The following is a 19,807-nucleotide window of genomic DNA, read 5'->3' on the forward strand; positions in this document are numbered from 1 at the left end:
ATAACTGAATAGTTAAAATTTTCATTTGACTAACAAGAGGAGCGCTATACAGGAGGGGCCATTGCACATACATTCTGAATGCACATTTTTGAAGTATATACAATCTATTGCTTGTTGTTATTGTACAATTTCTCCATTCTCTGTTGCAATATGAAATTTGATAAAACAAAAGTATTATACAACATTAAAGATACCTTAAGTGGAACAATATGTTTTACACGATTCATTACACCAAAAGCTCTCGATATTTTACATGATATATCATCAATAATATTGTCCCACTTAGAAAATTTGGCTGGTAATCTTTTTGTAGTTCGTAATTACCAATTTTTAAGTGCAGCAAAGAATCATTCAGAAACAAGTTTTTACAGGGTATAAAAATCATATTACAGTTTTGTCCACATTAATTTTCAAACAGTTAAAGCTAAACTAATTTTCAGCATTGTTTAGTTCAGTGTGAATTACATTATTTGGTTCCAATACATAATCAATTGAAGAACAAAATTTATATTTGCAAACATAATGGAAAGAAAACGGTCACTGACATACTGAAAATCATTGACAAATAATTCAAACAACAATGATCCAAGGACTGATCTTTGCGGACCACCAGAGAGTATGTATTCTTCATCTGATGTACACTTTTCAACACTTGTAAATTGGTTGCGATTAAAAACGTAACTTTGGAATCATTTAAAAACATTTCCTCTAATTCCATAGTGTTTGAGTTTGAGTTTGAGTATATTGGTTTCACATTTCACATGCAGATACAATACCGGTAACAAAATATACATAAAAGACATATTGTTTCATGATTAAAACAATGATTATAGTAATTGATAAAATTAATTAGACTACGAAGTTACATATATCATCAAATATGTTTAACAACTATTATCATTGTTTAAAGATATTTGTGACTTACATCCAGTAAATAAGATCGATTGAGTAATCTGTAATTGAAAACAAGTCAGAAAAACCTGCCATCTACTGTTTGCCGTGCAGCGACTCTACCACAGATGGCACTGGGTTTAAATCCCGCTAAATAGTTCCAAAATTTTGTCTGTATTGTTTTCAATTACAGATCAACCAATCGATCTTATTTACTGGATGTGAGCCACAAATATGTTTAAACAATTGAAATTTATCCCAGGAAGCATTACATTTATTTTATTTAAAAAAACTATTATCATGTTAAAGGAAACCCATACAAGAAAAGCACAACACTGTGAAATATGCAGAAACCTATAAAAGAAAAAAGAAGCATAGATTGTAAAGAATAGGTTCCTGGGAGACAGTGACAGAAAATGTTTACTTTTAAGAGACGTACATAATCAAATGTAAGAGGGCGGTAATTTGACAAATAGTTTGTTAACGAGTTCAGTGAAATAAAATACAGAAGGAAAAAATACACTAAAAGGAAGAGGAGTAATGAGCCAATAAATAGCAGAGTATCCACCTATTTCCACCACATGTTTCAAGCACCTGAACGTATAAAAACCGAACACGAGAAGTCATGAATTATTCATTCTTTCCCTGATAATATTAAGTTATGTCACAGAAGCAGAAGCACGCCAACTAACTTATGTAACACAATTCTAAAGCAGAGCCCCCACTTAGCCGAGTTGGAGCCTCGAGTTGTGGCGAGCTGGCGCGAGCTTATGGCAAGCCGTTTTATCACTAAAATCATATTTCTTGATATCAAGAATTCAATTCGTGATATGAAGAATTCGATTTCGTGATATCAAGAAATATGTTTGAATTATAAAACGGCTTGCCATAAGCTCGCGCCAGCTCGCCACAACTCGAGGCTCCAACTCGGCTCCAACTCGGCTAAGTGGGAGCCCTGCTTAAGGTTTATACAATCAACGGCTTTTGAAAGATCTAAATAGATTCCGATTAAACATTTCTTTTGTTCAAATACATCAGCAACATTGTGGGATTTATCTAAATATGTTTCATAGGATTCGTGTAAATAATCTTTCAAACGTCTTTGTGCATACAGACAATAAGGAAATTGGTCTATACTTTGATACATTGTCTTTAGTTCTCTAATTGAACACTGGATCTACTTTTCAGTTTGTCAGCCAGAAAATATTCCAAATACTAATGGAAAATTATAAATACTACACAGTGGTTGTAAAATAAAGCAGATAATATTTTCGTACACCTCAACATTTATGTCATCAAATCCCAGACTCTTATTTTCAAACCACTAACAACTTCTGAAATGTAATATGTAATACAAAACATAGAGTGGATTATTCTTTTTTTCTTCAAAAAACACATAAAATCTGTATGACAAGCTGGCAAGTTTTCTACCAGATATTTCCATGTATTGAATTTTTTTATATCACATTGCCATCATCTGTCATGTTTATTCATATCCCCATTTGCTAAACCTCTCTACCCTGTATTTTCTACCGACCAACTATATCTGAAATGCATTTCCGTTTTCTAACTTCGCTTTCCATCAAGAGTAGGAAGTACCAGTTCCGATGGAGCACTATTACAATTCGGGACTTAGTTTTACTGGATCTTCTTCGGCCTCAGTAGGACGTTGTACTTCAACTAATTCGTGCACTCGCTCTCTAATAATGTTACCTCAATTTTCATTGCAGTACTAGCAGTGAAACTGATTTTGTTTGTTGGCGAGATGTTGGCCAATCAAGTTGAATTGCTACTCTCGTATAGAAAATATTGATAGACAGGAGTTTCAGGTCCGTTGATAGTTTGAAATATGGAAAGGTCAATTTTAGAAGTATTTATTGATGTATGCTTTCATCTACCAAAACGCTTCTTCGCGAAGGTGGTGAACCGCCCAGCAATCTTAGACTCTGTCCGCCAAAGTCCTTTTTGGTTTCCTGCAATGAACAATATTTATGAATAGAAAATTATTAATGTGTGGCTGATGTGAAGTTTGTTTCTTTATTATGTAAAGAACATGGTCATGGAAACACATCACTATTTATGACAATAATAACCAACAAAACTAATGGTTATAGACGTTTTAAAGATATGGTTATTCTAATTGTAATGATCATTACCTTTGGGTCTCCGTTGACACTTTGGAAGAATGCACAGTTAACAACCTTTGTTGAACTGTTCAGAATATTGCTGCGTCGTCGTCCTCTTGATATCACTCTACGTGGAAAGGAAGAAATCGACTCCTCCGGTTCAATGTCCTGCACAACAAAAATGTAAAAACAAAATGGCATGGTAAATATTGTAAACCCCTTCACAGTTTTTTGCAAACATTGACATTTGTTAATTTCGGTGAATTGAATGTGAAGAAAAGTGGTCAGCTATTTCTTTTTAACGGCAATTGTACCTTTTCTAAATTCTTTTTCTTCTGTTGATCTAAATTCGCTACAAAATCATTGGAGGAAGTTCATTGGAGGAAAAAGTAAAATAATCCTTTGGAAGACATATCGTAACTAGGAAGAATTTTTTTACTCACTACACGTTTTCTATCGGTTAGAGATATTATACTCTCGATGTTGTGATCATTGCTTTTTCGCTCACATAACGATTGAGCTTGATCAATGATAACGAATTAAATAAAAACTGCATGCATTGTTCCAAGAAGTAATTCATACAATATTACACCAAAGTAAATACAAATACCTGGAGTAGGGAAGTATTTGGTCGATGTCAGCGTGCTGGATGGTCTCCTGCTTGGTAGGGTACCTTGAATTCCTTGGACGTTTTTACGAGGGGATGACGATGTTGATATCCTCGTCTTCTGTCACTGGAACACCAGCCCGCCTTTCTACTGTTGACAACTAAGATGGTCTCGGCTGCCGTACGGCCACAAGGTGCATGATGAGCTAACAGGAAAATCTGGTGCCCTATATATTATCTTTACGATAGTAGCGTTTAGTATATACTATACGAAACCGCATGCACAGATTTCGCTGAATTTAGCGAACTCCTTGCGCGCGCGCCTTTTTAGACTAATTGCTATTATCGTAAGTAAGTATTTGAATTGGAAATTCGCAAAAAAAAGTTTTTTACGAGTATACCGCGAACTCTCTTAAGAGGTCAGCGTTTTTGTCTTGTAAATCGCACTTTTACGAATTATCATCAAGAACACGTGGAAGGTAAGCAAATCGAAACCGCTCCGGTAGCTAAATTTTGCTTTTTATATTAATTTTTTGACCGATTTCAAAATGCTTTTTATGAATAGAAAGAATAATTCATTAGCGAACTCCGAAGCCACTGTGCAATGTTCGACAGGAGCGGGAAGGGGTGATTTCGGACGCATTTTAGGTTTTGTTTCCGTACCTCTTCACGCAGGAGTATGGGTGCAAATTAATTAAGGCTAGGTGATATCAATATCATATTTTACATTATCACCTAGCCCTCAAGGCTATACCAACCCACACAGGGCTCACTGAACTGTGTCTATAACAGACACAGACAGAACTATCTGCACACAATGGAGGATGGCGGAGGAGTCGCAATCACCAGACGAACGGCAGCTGTGAAATGTCAGGTCATCACAAGCGCGTAGCCAGGATTTCATTTTAGGGGGGGCGGTAGTGAGCACGCAAAGCGTGCGAATCACTTACAGAGCGCGCGTAGCGCGCTCCCTAGGGGGGAGGGTGCAGGGAGGGGGGAGTTTCCCCCCTCCCGCGCGAAGCGCGAAAGCTTTGAGGTTTCATCAAATTATAAGAGAATGAAGACGATTCGTTGGACCATTCTCGACTCTTAATCCTTATCTAAATTCAGTTTCTGTTGACGTTTCATTTGAGAAAGAAGACGATTCGCTGTACCGTCACGGTCCTCGACTCTTAATTTTTGTTTGAATCAAGTTCCCCTGCCTCCGCGCGTAGCGCGGAAGCTCTGAAGTTTTATTAGATTATTAAAGAAAGAAGACGATTCGTTGTACCATTCTCGGCTCTTAATCCTTATCTAAATTCAGTTTCCCCCCTCCCCTCCCGCGGAAGCTTTGACGTTTCATAAGTTATTAGAGAAAGAAGACGATTTGTTACCGTTCTCGACACTTAATCCTTATCTGAATTCAGTTCCCCCCTCCCCTCCCGCGCGAAGCGCGGAAGCTTAGACGTATCATTAAATTATTAGAGAAAGGAGACGATTCGTTGTACCGTTCTCGACCCTTAATCCTTTTCTTCCTACGTCCTCTTCCTTTCTTCTTTTTTTTCTCTCTTTTTTTTTTTTTGGCCGACGTTTTGGGGGGGGCGACCGCCCCCACCGCCCCCCCTGGCTACGCGCCTGGGTCATCACAGACTTATTGAAGAATGAAGAGTTTGTCACATACATCTGGATACGATAGTCAGCAATGCAGTAGAGGAAAAAATGGGAGAATTGCTGAGTAGCTAGGTTAGATGTTATTCAAGGAGATGCAGTAGAGGAAAAAATGGGAGAATTGCTGAGTAGCTAGGTTAGATGTTATTCAAGGTGATGTATTATTTTGATCTGCAGATGAAAATAGAAAGCAAAGATAATGACATGTCTGATTTGAACAGGACAGTAGAAAACCCCAGCAGGGAAGTCTGTAATGCCAACTATAGCATCAATAATCTAGAAGGTATTCACGAACGACGTGTATTCGCATATTCGGTGTTGAGGAGGAGCCGTGTGAAGACACCGATGCAATAGCAGCAGAGATCATCAGCGAGCAGGTTGGTGAAACCATCAGTAGCAACTCCCAGAAAACCTCCCGGACATCGCTCTATCATCGTGAAATTGAATTCCTATAAAAAGAGAAGGCATACTCTAGCAAAAAGAAAAAACCATAAGGATCAGTAATATCGATTGTGGAGGATTCGACAATGAAGAGCCAGGCACTTCTCGCGAAAACCCGCAGCACACCAACAGTATCGTTGGCATGGACTTTAGATGGCAGCTAGGGTCATCGCTCATCTATCTGCCAGTGACGGGAAAATGTGAAGAGGTGGATTAGAAGCGAAGATGACTTATTGAACATTTTCAAAAAATGTCGGTAAACGTCACAGTCGTAGTTTGAGTCAGAGTTCTTGGGATTATACCTGAAAATGAAGCCTTATTCACATATAAGGTGAAGGGAAAGGATGAATGGAAAGAAAAGTAAACAACCACCGGTCAGACAAGAATAGCTTGCATGAATAAAGGCTTATTTAATCTAATTATCTATGTGAATTAGAAAGATCCTAGCCCTTGTGAAAATATGTAGTTGTTTTTCTTTAGTGACCGAAGATTATCGACTATTAGTTGTTTGTGTGTGTGCAATACTCTTAGACAAAAAGACATTGAAATGTGTAAGTAGTACCAGTAAACCTTAAAAAGACCTTACTCGTTTCACCGCACAAAGCTCCTGTATACCCCGCAGCACATGTACATGCATCGGTGTCACAGCTCCCTCCGTTTAGACACGGGTTGCTGCCGGAACAGTCAACTACAGAGAGGAAGAAACAAAATACAATTTAAGAATGATATATTAAACATTAAATTACAAACTACGTAAGCTTCACCCACATTCATATCACTGTTTTTTGTTGTTGGGGGGGGGGGGGGAGCTGTAAGTTAGAATGTTGATTTAGAATATTAAAGAGGTTAAATGCGCGATATTGGCGTAGCATGGCCTAAATCATCGTTATCATTAAAGGTCGGGTGACATCCCGCAAATATAAGTTGATTCATGTTGATGTGCAGGGCTGCATACAACTCATATTTTGTTATTCAAACATCTAAATATATTTCTTCATAGATTTTTAAATATTTTGTAAAATAATGTTCTCAGACCTGCTAAGCTCCACCCTAAAGAAAGCTCCAGATCTCATTCATCTTGTGACATCTGGCAATCAGTAGTGAGCTAACAAAAGACAGCGGTATGCAACTCCCCCCAGCTCAGCACATGCTCACAAAAGAATTGCATTTTTACATTTCGTTTCCTGGTGATGCTACAGCACGTCTGACATAGCAATTCATATGTAGGTATTGTATGGTTTATTGTAAACAAGTGGTCAGCTCTGCTGAATCAACATGTATTTGGATGTCACCCGACCTTTAATGATAACGATGATTGAGCCATGATACGCCAATATCGCGCATTTAACCTCTTTAATGTTTTAAATCAACATTCTAATTAACAATCCTCCCCCCCAACAAAACAAGTGTTATTAATGTGGGTGTCAATTAATTCCTTTAAACCAAAATATTACTTGACGTACACGATAAATCCCGATTTTACAATAGATTTCCATACCTCTACTACACAACTCTCGACTTAATCCCACAATACATGTACATACAGCGGTATCACATGTACCTCCGTTCATACATGGGTAGCCACTAAATCAGTCAACTACTGAGAGAAAAAGTATCTGAAATTAATGAAGAAATATTACATTCCTCGTTTAGATAGAAATCCATGAATGACGATAATTAGCTTAATATACACACTCAATATCATAACATCTAAAAGCTGGGGATTTGATAATCACTGTCGCCCTCGGGTCTGATGTCCAGGTTGACAACTAAATCGGAGCCCCACCCCCTCCCCCCCACCCCCATTCATTGCAGCATCAAAAATGTATACCGTGTATTCAGTCTTTCTTTCTGTGAAAGTGTCTTCCTGCCGTATTACTTGTATTTTTTTAAGTGGGACAACAAGTTTACGACGACCTTATGCTTTTTTAGAACATCATAATCACGACAGGAGATTATGAGAACATTCAGTATCTTTCATTAAGTGACATGAATATCCTATTTTCGAAGACAACATATTATGATTTATCTTACCAGGGGCGGCGATTTCTCTTCATGACCGGGGGGGGGGGTACGAAATCCGAGGGACAAGGGAGCAGTGGCGTAATGAGCAAAGGGGGTAGGGAGAAAAAAAAAACGCACCCCCACTCTTACATGGTACATGCAGGCCCCGCGGAACGTTTTTTGGAGCGGGAGGGGGGGGGGGGGGCTAAAGTATTTTCGATCAGGTAGAGCAAAGCGAGCGAAGCAAGTGGAGTGCAATTGGCGTGGGGCCCAGGGGCCAAAACCCTGTCGGGGCTCAAGGGGCGTAACCCCATGAAGCTCATGGGTTTTAGGCATTTAATAACGGTCAGATGAGCATCTAAGAGCCCGCTTTAGGGCCCTTGGTTACCTTTCAGGGGCGGAGCCCCGGAAGCTCAGGGCTTTAGGCATTTAATAACGGTCAGAAGAGCATTCAGGGGCCCGCCTTAGGGCCCTTGGTGGGTTACTGGGGGCAGAGCCCCTGGAAGCTCAGGGAAAAAAAAGAAGCAATTTCAGCAACATTGTAAATCACTGGTATCGAATAAGAAATAAACCATGTTTGAATTTTATTAGGGGGGAAACTACCACCAGGCACACCCCCCCCGGTCATTACGCCAGTGCGAGGAAGCATCGTGAGCGAGAGGGGTGAAGGTGACGGAAGTGACTCACCCCTTACAGGTTCTTACAACTTTTGTTGTATTAACAAATTACATTCCTTAGCAAAACAATAGTATAACACTTCACTTATCTACATTATTTACTTGTACAGTTTGAAGAATATTATGCGAGGGAGCGTAGCTCCCGAGCGAGAAGATTTTTGCACTTTTATTTGTCTAAACGCTACACTCTTGGGCCGTCAGTATTTGCTATACACTTTTTTTGCCCCTGTATCTTACTCTGTAGTCTGTACCATTTAATGTACACATATAACATATTTTAATACCTCTGTCACACACAGATCCAGTAAATTCCGCAACACATGTACATGCAGCGTTCTCACAGACACCTCCGTTCAGACATGGAGCCCTAAAATAACAGTCATCTACAGAGTGGAGAAAAATAAATGATACCAAACGAAAATTGCACATTCAGATGAACTCATTTGCTTGAATTGAGGTTTTTGATTATTAAAGATACTGTGTCCCTTTTGCAGCCAACATCACATTATGTAGAACATTGAAGGAATTATGAATATGTCATGTATGTCCGATCTGTGAAATTTAAACATTAGCAGTCTCCTAGTATTCAAATTATGGAAGGAAACGAGTTTACCCTCTAGACTTCACCGTCCGACACTATTGAGTGACTGACCGACATCTTTTTTCCTTTGGTAATACCATACATAAAATGAGCTGTAACAGGTACATGAGCATTTGTCTACACCAATAAACCACTACTTGTAATGGCAAAATTAAACTGAACGAATCTTTGTGCAGCACAAAACGTACGACCATTCGGTAAAGGGGTCTGAAAATCATATTATTATCTAGGCGTTGTGGCGTGCGCATGTAATCCAGCCAACAGTGGAAGTTACAAATGTATGTTCTTTGTTATTTGGATTATCGCATAATTTCTGTCGTAAATAGATACATGTATGATTGTACATATTCCAAAACAATGATAACTTTCATTGTAAGGAAGATAACAATTCGGGTAAAAACTTTCAGAGTATTAATGTAAATTAGGACGCTGGTCAAACGTCATAGTCGTACTGAGTCAAAGTTCTTGGATTACCCCTGAAAATGAAGCCTTATTCACACATAAGGTGCAGAGAAAGGATGAATGGAAAGCAAAGTACACAACCACCGGTCAGACATTTCCAAAAATAGTTTGCATTAATGAAGGCTTATTTAATCGAAATATCTGTGTGAATTTGTAATATCCCAGCCAAAAGGTTTTGCTCAATTCCCGCCTTGTGACAATATGATTTTTTTTCTTCTTCAAATGTGCATTAATTCAATACGAATAGAAGAAAATTCTAAGCAGTCAAATAAAAGCTTTAAAGATCTTACACACGTCATCGCACAAAGCTCCTGTATACCCAGTTGCACATGTACATTCATTGTTCTCACAGGTACCTCCGTTCAGACACGGGTTGCTCCCAGAACAGTCGACTACAGAGAGGAGAGAAAATATCCTAAAATTCAAATCCTAACTTGTACCGATCACATGAAACTGCATGAATGACGAGAATAAAATTAAAAAAATAACATTTAGTAAACACATATTCAGATATATTAAACATTTTAAAATTAAATGTAGATAGGCTTCCCTAATATTTACAACACCCTAGTTTCGGGGGGGGGGGGGGGGGTAAAGGTTTAAGAATAGAATGTTGATTTAGAAATGTATAAAGAGGTTAATTACGCGATATTGGTGTATCATGGCTTAAATCATTGTTATCATTAAGTGTCAATTTATTTCCTTTAGCCAAATTATTATACCTGACGTACACAATGAATCCCGATGTTACAATAGATTGTCATACCTCTACAACACGACTTTCCACTAAATCCCACAGCATTATAATCACGTAAGGAGATTGTGAGAACATTCCGTTTCTTTTAGTAAGTGACATTGATATCCTACTTTGGGGGACAACATATAGTATATCTAACACTCTACCATTGAATGTACACATTATAACATGTTTATACCTCGGTCACACACAGATCCGGTAAATCCCACAGCACATGAACATTCATAGGATTCACAGGTACCTCCGTTCAGACATTGGTCACTAGTAGAACAGACAACTACAAAGTGGAGAAGAAAATCATACCAAACAAAACTTGCATATTTAGAAGGACTATTAATTTTGTGAAATAAATGTTTCTGCATAGTCAAGCAGGGTAAAACAAAATTATATTAAGTAACGAAGATTGGGACTTGTATTTTGAAATTTTCAAACTACAGAGGCGTATATAAGGCCTGCTTTATCTCGTTTTTAAGCGGTGGCAGGAGTGATGGGAAAATGATTGGTTATTGAAACATTAAACAAAATATGTGACAAGAGATGACCCTGAACATTTGTAGGTAAGACTAATTGTATCTCATACAAAGGCACTATTATTATTGTAACCACATTTCACATCATATTGAGATGTCATTTGTTAGCGTATCAATAATTTATGCAATATACTAATACATTTATTAATGTAGTTAGTAAATAGGATTATCGCGTATTCTCTATCGTAAATCGATTTTATATATTTCAAAACAATGATATAACTTTCACTTGAAGGAAGAAAGGCTCCGGTGAAGACTTTCAGAGTACTAAAAGTAAGTTTTTGGGGAATATCACTAAAAAGGGTCAGACATTTCCAAGAATAGCTTGCAGGTGTATTTAGCTTATTATCTGTGTGCATTTGTGAGATCACAGACACCGACAATTTGTTTTTATTTGCAATACTCCAACCCAACGAATAGACATGTCAAAAGTGGTCAATGTAATCTTAAACAAAAGCGATAAAATCCTAAAAGATCTTACTGACGTCACCGCACAGAGATCCACCAAATCCTGATGCACATGTACATGCATCGTTCTCACAGACACCTCCGTTCAGACATGGAGCCCTGAAATAACAGTCATCTACAAAGTGGAGAAAAATAATTGATACCAAACGAAAATTGCACATTCAGATGAATTCTTTTGTTTGTATTGAGGTTTTTGATTATTAAAGATACTATGTCCCTTTTTCAGCCAACATCACATTATGTAGAACTTTGCAGAAATTATGAATATGTCAAGTATGTCCGACCTGTGAAATTTAAACATTAGCAGTGTCCTAGTATTCAAATCATGGAAGGAAATCCGTTTTCTAGACTTAACCGTCCGACACTATTGAGTTAATGACCGACATCTTTTTTCCTTTGGTAATACCATTCATAAAATGAGCTGTAACAGGTACATGAGCATATATGTCTACATCAATATAAACCCACTTCTTGTAATGGCAAAATTAAACTGAATGAATCTTTGTGCAGCACAAAACGTACGACCATTCGGTAAAGGGGTCTGAAAATCAGATTATTACTTAAGCGTTGTAGCGTGCGCCTGTAATCCAGGTAACATATATATATACTATATATATATATATATATATATATATATATATATATGTATATATATAATATATACATCTGTAAAGCGCTTTGAGAGGGCCTCCGGTCCTGAAAAGCGCTATATAAGAACTAGCTATTATTATTATTATTAACAGTGGAAGTCACAAACTGATTCAGCCGAGAATGCAGGTTCGAAGCTGAGTCACGTCTTTCGGATGGTGACGTTCAAAGGTCGGTCCCCAGACGTAAATAATCATATCTGATAGATACACGTCTGTAAAAGCCCAACACACACACACATCCACACACACTCACGCACGCACACGCACACACATACACACACACACACACACACACAGTCGTTTCGACAACTAATGGTCCTTACTTTCCCACAAAAAGTAATTTTCAAGCCCTTTCGTTTTGAGGGAAGTTCTAAATAAGTATTGTCTTTCAAATGCCGTTGGAATTTAACATTTTCATGTGTTTGGCCTGCAAATGGGACATTGTACCTTTAAGTATTAATTATATCATATAATACATTAATGTATGTTCTTCGTTAATTGGATTATCGCATATTTTCTATCATAAATGTATATGATTGTACATATTCCTAAACAATGATAACACTGTAAGGAAGATACAAATTAGAGTTAAGACTTTCAGAGTATTAATATAAATTAGGATGCTTGTCAAACGTCACAGCCGTAGTGAGTCTGAGTTCTAATTGGATTACCCCTGAAAAGGAAGCCTTATGCACACATAAGATGAAGGGAAAGGATGAATGGTAAGAAAAGTAAATAACCACCGGTCAGACTAATCTAATACGAATAGAAGAAAATTCTAAGCAGTCAAATAAAAGCTTAAAAGATCTTACACACGTCTCCGCACAAAGCTCCTGTATATCCCGTTGCACATATACATGCATTGTTCTCACAGGTACCTCCGTTCAGACACGGGTTGCTCCCGGAACAGTCGACTACAGATAGGAGAGAAAATATCCTAAAATTTATGACAAATCCTTACTTTTACCGATCACATGGAATAGCATAAATGACGAGAATAAAATATAAAAAATAACATTTAGTAAACACATATTTAGATATATTAAACATTTTAAAATTAAACATAGGTAGGCTTTCCCCAATCCTTACAACACCCTAGTTTCGGGGGGGGGGGGTAAAGGTTTAAGATTAGAATGTTGATTTAGAAATGTATAAAGAAGTTAATTACGCGATATTGGTGTATCATGGCTTAAATCATTGTTATCATTAAGTGTCAATTAATTTCCTTTAGCAAAAATATTATACTTAATGTACACAATGAATCCCGATGTTGCAATAGATTTTTATACCTCTACTACACAAACAAAAAACTTATATTAAGAAAAGAAAATTTGAACTTGTATTTTGAACTTTCTAAACTACAGAGGCGTATATAAGGCCAGCCTCACCTCGTTTTTAAGCTGGGACAGGAGTGATGGGAAAAGGATTGGTTATTGAAACATTAAACAAAATATGTGACAAGAGATGACTTTGAATATTTGTTGGTATCATATAATAAGACTAATTGTATTTCATACAAAGGAACTATTATTAGTGTAACCACATTTCACACCATATTGAGATGATGTCATTTGTTAGCGTATCATTATACATTAATGTGTGTAGTTAGTAAATAGGATTATCGCAATTTTTTTATCGTAAATCGATTTTATATATTCCAAAACAATGATATAACTTTCAATGGAAGGAAGAAAGGCTCCGGTAAAGACTTTCAGAGTACTAATGTAAAGTAAGTTTTGTTGGGATTACCCTTGAAAAAGAAGCCCTATGCAAATATATGATGAAGGGAAGGATGAATGGGAAGAAACAACCACCGGTCAGACATTTCCAGGAATAGTTTGCAGGTGTATTTAACCTTATTGTCTGTGTGCTTTGGTGAGATCACGGACACAGACCATTTGATTTTATTTGCAATACTCCAACACAACGAATAGACATTTCAAAAGTGGTCAATGTAATATAAAACAAATATAATAAAATCCTAAAAGATCTTACTGATAAAGGCGTCACTGCACAGAGATCCACTAAAGCCCGATGCACATGTACATGCAGCGTTCTCACATACACCTTCGTTCAGACATGGGTTGGCACCAGTACAGTCAACTACAAAGAGGAGAGAAAATATCCTAGATTTAATGACGATTCTTTTTTTTTTTTTTTTTTTTTTGTTTGCATTCACTGTACACGTGGAAATGCAAAATGCATGAATGATACAAGTTCAATTTAACAAGGACATTTTGGGCCCTCTTTTGTCGTGATGGGCACCTGTGCCACATATTTATGTCATTTTTGAATAATTAGGTAATATTTCCCTGTTTACAATTAGCATCCCTCCGCACATGTTCTACAAGTAAAATGATAGTAATAATAATAATTTAAGCTTTGATTTCAACAACCGAAATGTGCTGAAATAAAAAAAAAACTAATGACAAAAGTACCCGAGGCAGCAACTTGAAAATTGAGTCTACCGGGACTCAGGGAACGAATTTAAAAGTGACTCGATAAACAATTTTGCTTGTAACAAACTAATCTACCGTGTGCATAATTTATTTCTATGCCGCCCTCGCTAAAGGTCAAGATGATTGGTGAGCGAATGTCCCTCTCAATTCTTAAAATATTGCTCATGTATCGTGGGCACGATAACATGTCTAATTATTCTTATTTGTGGTATTGTTGTTATTGTTGGTGTTGCTGATGTTTGTATGCTATTACATTAATATTTACAGATATCGACGAATTTCGAACTACCCCATGTATCAACTGAGACTGTATAAATAATCCCGGGTGATTTACGTGTCTTTGCAGAGCGGGATGGGCCGGACCACTTTGTCAAACAGGTAATAACGCAAATGAAGAAGAAAAAAAATCAAACTATTGCATGTTCAATTCATTCTTGAGGCATGTGCATGTTTCAACGTCTCTCATCTAGTGGTCTTTTCAAAGACTCGGCAAGAGAAGGCTATAAACATGGGCGGTTCTTATTCCCCTTTGAATTTAACTTTAATAATAGCATAGTAATTGTAGTTTCGTGAAAAGCTCATTTAAGTTCAAGCCTGTACGAAGTTTATTTGAATCGGTGAAAGATGAAACACAAGAACGGCATCGAGAATGAGAAGGGTCTAAAGAAAACTTTAGAATCTGTCTCAGTCGACTGTATGTTCTCGTCAAAGCTGCAAAAACAAATTTGTTAGTCTGACGATTAACAGAACAACTTCCTAGGAGATTCCAAAATGGAGGAGTGTGTCCATAGGCGAATTTTGAAATTACAGTAATTGTCCAGCACAAATGGATTACCGCGGTTCTAAACGGTAGAGTACAATCACGTCAAACTAGCCTAAAACTTCTTGAATAGTTTCTTCAAGTGTATTATTTTCAGGAGAAAACTTGAAAATATGTCCATATCGTGATATACTTTCGAATTTCAGATTATCAGTTACTCGAATAAAGATTTGAAAGAATACAACAATTAAATTAACTCGTTTATTCTACCCGGACATTTATCCCCTGGTCAATTACCCATCTAGGACAAAAGGGGGAAAGGGTAATTTTTTTAAGAAGGTTTCACTAATCATAATTTTTGTTTTATAAGGGAGCAATACATTACATTTCAAAGGGCAGTTAGAGATGAAAATGCCATTTATCAGAAGATAAAATGTTTCTTTATCACATTTAAAAGGGGCACTTAGAGGTGAGGAGGTTTTTTATCAGAAGATAGAGTGGGTACTTGTCTCTTATCTCAATCGATAACAAGAGATACTGATGAGATAAACTAAGGACAACTATAGCAGGGAGAATAACATGTTGGGTGTTCATCAACATGTGGGAGTATAATATTCTTGACCAAATAGTATAGTATTTTCCTGTCTTGAACGGTTTTGAGTATCACTGAATAATGCGATCATATATAACTGGAAGAGAGGTCATCATCTTTTATTCATCATGTACCTGTTTATAGTGTCTTTCATCATGGAATGTTATACCGTGTGAGTAAAAAAAAAAGTTTACACCTAGATAATTGCTTATTATTTTAAAAATCATCTTTGAACAGTAAATTATTATACATCTTATGAAAGAGTGTTTTATCCCAAATCATTTGGTATAATTGCTGTGTGGTATGTATTCACGCTTGGATGAACAGGAGGCATTGTTTGCAAGAGTGCAAAAATCGACTTGCGCCAAAGTTGCTTATGTGATGTTTGAATAAAACAATTGGGATTTGGGTTTTAATTCGGTCTTTGCAGATCCAAATAACATCCCTAACGAAATTAATCATGCCACACATATCAAATATCTAATATCAAATATCAACCAACTTTTGTGCGCGTGTGTGTGACTTTGTTTCTGCAAAAAGCATATGCAATTCATTTCATTTGATACATTCAATTCATTCCGTAATAATGTCATAATGGTGGAATAGTTATTTTTACACAGAAGAGAAAGAAACAGAGAGAGCGAAAGAAAGAGGGGAAGAGAAAGAGAGATATGGATAGAGAGAAACAGACGTAGATGAGGAAGCGACAAAAGAGATATGTAAGGAAGAAATTGTAAATTTCAGGTATAAAGCATAAGATTGTGTTATGGAGCCCGAACTTTGGTGACGAAGCAGAGAACATTTTAATATGATTTTCAATATGGGTTAAAAGGATACTTCTATTACAAAGTACTCTTTATTACACGTGACAACTCCACCCAACCATCAAATGGCAAAAATAGAGGAAATAAAAGAACAAAGAGAAGAGAAGGATTGGGGCGGGGGTGGAGATGGAGGGGGGGGGGGTATAGGGGGATGGGGAAGGGGAGGTGGAAGGAAGGGTGACATACTTTATTGATTTTAATCTTACTTTTCAGAAGATTACCCTTTGACGATTAAACAATAACTTATCTTTTCCCTGCCACTGATACATAACAATCCATGGTTAAAAGAAATATCCCGTCCTATCGGATATTTGCCACAACTGCCGATTCATAAATTAACAATATGGTTTACAGCGACTCTATTAAATAAAATGAAAATGTATCCTTTACTCATATAAAAACAAACAATTTTATGAAAATAGTTTTTGCTTGGTCACTAAATTACGCTGACAAAAAAAAAATCTAACTGTAGATAGAGAATGATTTGTCCCCTGTTACGCTATTATTGTTTTCTACTTACCATACTGGCATCGATTCCCGGTGAATTGTGAGGAGCAAGAACACGTATGAAAGGTGTTTGTAACTTGCACACATGCACCTCCATTCTGACAAGGATCAAGAAGACACGACTTGGCTGGCAGAAATAAAGAAGTGGCAGCGACATGAAAATAACAATTACAATCACGATTAAAATAAGTGAAATACCTGAGAAAATGAAGAAGAAAAGGACTCAGTAATATTCCTATATCTCCTGTCTTTTTAAAGATAATTCATTCATGTCATCAATTAAACACTATTCGTACAATCAGGTAAGAATATCATTGGCAAGATTGGAAGGAAGAACAATTTTCCGAGAGCAATTAGAAAAGATCAAAAAGATGAAATCGGTTTAATATATGTTTAAAATAACTTGAATGACACTATTAAAAATAGCTTACAGTATTTTTAAACTAATGCAACATTTTGCTTATGACAAGAACTCACTCATGATGGCCCATTGTGTCCAATGATGATAATTTTTGTATTAAAAAATCCAAAATGAATGGACATTAAATTAAAAATACATAAAATCAATATGCTTAAGGAGAACTAGAGAGTAGCTTGGAGGAAACCATTTAAGGTTCCTCATTTAGTACAAATATGTATTTTTACAGTCCTATTCATAAGTACTAGCCAAATTGATGCACAATCGTTTGATTACATTTACGTGTGAATGCTCCTCAAAATTAATATTAAAGTCCCTATTCAATGTTTTATTTGGGGGAATTCTAGATAATTTAAAATGGAATGCTGAACGGAAGCACCCACTAGCATCAATTAGAATAGGAACCACGCATGGGAATCATTATACGTGTGATCGGACCAACTGCAGGTCCTGAGATGAAACGCAACAAGATATAATTAAAAGGGAGAATTAGACGGAATACCAAACGCGACAATCAGCTGGTAAAGGCAAATGTCCTGCACTGTACACAAGTTAGAATGGTTGTGTTATAAAACCGGTTATAATTCGACGACAACATTATTTTGCAACACCACATTTGCATTAGAAAACGATATATAAACGACCACATTTGCATTAGCAAAAGTATGCTCTACACTGTCGTGCTTGAATTTGAATGACGCCCGAATTCACATTCATGCGTGACAGCTTTAGCATGTAGTCTTGCTCGAATAACACTTTTCCTTTCATTAACAGCCAGTCGGGTAAGCAGCATGTTTTCCTAACAAAAAGTACACCCAATGATCAAACTCTATGCATTAAGTATGAACACTTACAATTTTGGCACATGGGTCCGTAATATTCTGGGGCACAGGAGCAAGTATAGGAGGGTGTTGAAAGACCTCTGTCAATGGCATGGCAGACACCACTGTTTTCACATGGCCCAGCAAGGCATGGCGATACTAAATGAGGAATTGGAAAAGAGACTCTATGAAAAGTAAGAAAAATTGAGAACTTAACCTATATAATAGAAAGTTTTCGTTGAAAAAGGTGTCAAATCTGCGATAGTGGATTTTATTCACATAAGCATAAAAGTAATACATTTTCAACAAGATGAATAAACAAACATTGTTCAATGCAAAAAAGAAAACGAGTGCGCTTGTTTGCGCTCGTGGCAAAATACAGTTTCCCCGATTGTAACCGGTGTTCGGAATACTCAACTACGATACCAGAGGAGGAGGATTGTGTTTATTTTTCCGGTAGAATTGGCAATATTCGATTATCATTATTATCTAGAAATATTGTCATATTATTGCTATCATATCATTAGTATCCTAGATATATTCATGGATAACGTCCGTTCCATGCATTATGAACTTGATTCCCGTCTGGAAGTTTTGAAAGGTTGCCCCTTCTCACACTGGAAAAAATGGCTATGCCACTACCTCTACAACAAAATGGTTAAGGGCAACGAGAAGATTTTATCAACTCAGCCTTAGCATAATGTACACCATACCAAAAAATGGTGCCTCTTATACAACATCAAAGGTACATGTATACACCTATTCAAGTATTACAAACAAAAATGTTCATACTTCATGGAGCAGAAATATAGGTATAACAGTCATGATTACAAAGATACCAGCTTTATAAGTCCAGCAGTATGGTGCTGAATATTGAAGGAATTGTGCAAAGGTTCATGAAATCACGAGAATTTGCACAAAGATAGGATTTTCAATTATTCTGCATATCAGGAAATCAAAAATTCGGTCCCTTTGGCCCGCTGTGCCCATTTAACTAAGAATGGCCACCACAAGGGTCCCGGTCCCGACACTCTAAGTTTGTTTGTTTGATTATTTCATGTTAGTACGGTGGAATACTTCAGCCAAAGGCTGTTCTTCAGCATGGCCATGTTCGATTCAACTCTAAGTTCAATTTTAATATAAAATGCGTCCTAGAAAAAATGAAACCCAGAATTATCGATGTTTTATCGTAACTTAATCACAATTATAATTACAAAACTAGACCTGCAATCGTGGCACAACGATATGCGTGCAATGACGGGCGAATTGGCACTAACGGTCGTCTATACTAACATAATCATAAACAGTATAACATGGGGTCTAAAATACCCCCTTGAAAAATTATAAAAAACATTTCAAGAAAAATATAGATCGGTTTGGGGGCCAAAAGCGTGAATCTGATTTGCCCCCATAGACAATGCGTGTAATACATGGGCGGAAAACGTACATGATCTGTATTATGACCGGATTTAAATTGTTTTGTTCTCTCCCTCTTTATATCTTTTCATGGGCCGTATTTGGTATTATTGGAAAGAGAATTTCATGGTGGTTATTGTAAACCACTT

General features: G+C 36.9%; 1 protein-coding gene and 2 long non-coding RNA genes across 3 annotated transcripts; all 3 read right to left on the reverse strand.

The window, feature by feature from the left end:
* Positions 1-1,850: 1,850 nt before the first annotated feature.
* LOC105445744 lies at positions 1,851-4,501 on the reverse strand. The gene is made up of 3 exons (XR_973497.2): positions 3,628-4,501; positions 3,048-3,185; positions 1,851-2,864 (listed from the first exon to the last, which is right to left on the reverse strand). It is a non-coding gene; the product is annotated as an uncharacterized LOC105445744 (long non-coding RNA).
* A 751-nt stretch (positions 4,502-5,252) lies between these two features.
* LOC115928241 lies at positions 5,253-11,320 on the reverse strand. The gene is made up of 5 exons (XR_004065968.1): positions 11,225-11,320; positions 10,392-10,490; positions 9,747-9,848; positions 8,678-8,776; positions 5,253-6,400 (listed from the first exon to the last, which is right to left on the reverse strand). It is a non-coding gene; the product is annotated as an uncharacterized LOC115928241 (long non-coding RNA).
* A 937-nt stretch (positions 11,321-12,257) lies between these two features.
* Positions 12,258-18,395, reverse strand: LOC115928281 (fibropellin-3-like). Its single transcript, XM_030995359.1, has 4 exons — positions 18,276-18,395; positions 17,017-17,130; positions 13,857-13,964; positions 12,258-12,775 (listed from the first exon to the last, which is right to left on the reverse strand). Exons 1-4 carry the CDS (start codon positions 18,286-18,288, stop codon positions 12,660-12,662), a joined length of 351 nt encoding a protein of 116 aa, XP_030851219.1. The 5' UTR covers positions 18,289-18,395; the 3' UTR covers positions 12,258-12,659.
* Positions 18,396-19,807: the final 1,412 nt, after the last annotated feature.

This window comes from Strongylocentrotus purpuratus, unplaced genomic scaffold (genome assembly GCF_000002235.5).
Source record: "Strongylocentrotus purpuratus isolate Spur 01 unplaced genomic scaffold, Spur_5.0 spur5_scaffold_21, whole genome shotgun sequence".
NCBI classification, from domain to species: Eukaryota; Metazoa; Echinodermata; class Echinoidea; order Camarodonta; family Strongylocentrotidae; genus Strongylocentrotus; species Strongylocentrotus purpuratus.

Excerpts from the sequence above, each read along its gene's own strand:
- LOC115928281 (XM_030995359.1), bottom strand. Across the intron at positions 13,965-17,016 it reads CGGGAATCGATGCCAGTATG|TTGACTGTACTGGTGCCAAC; the intron begins GTAAGTAGAAAA and ends TCCTCTTTGTAG. Across the intron at positions 12,776-13,856 it reads GTGCAGTGACGCCTTTATCA|TCGACTGTTCCGGGAGCAAC; the intron begins GTAAGATCTTTT and ends TCCTATCTGTAG.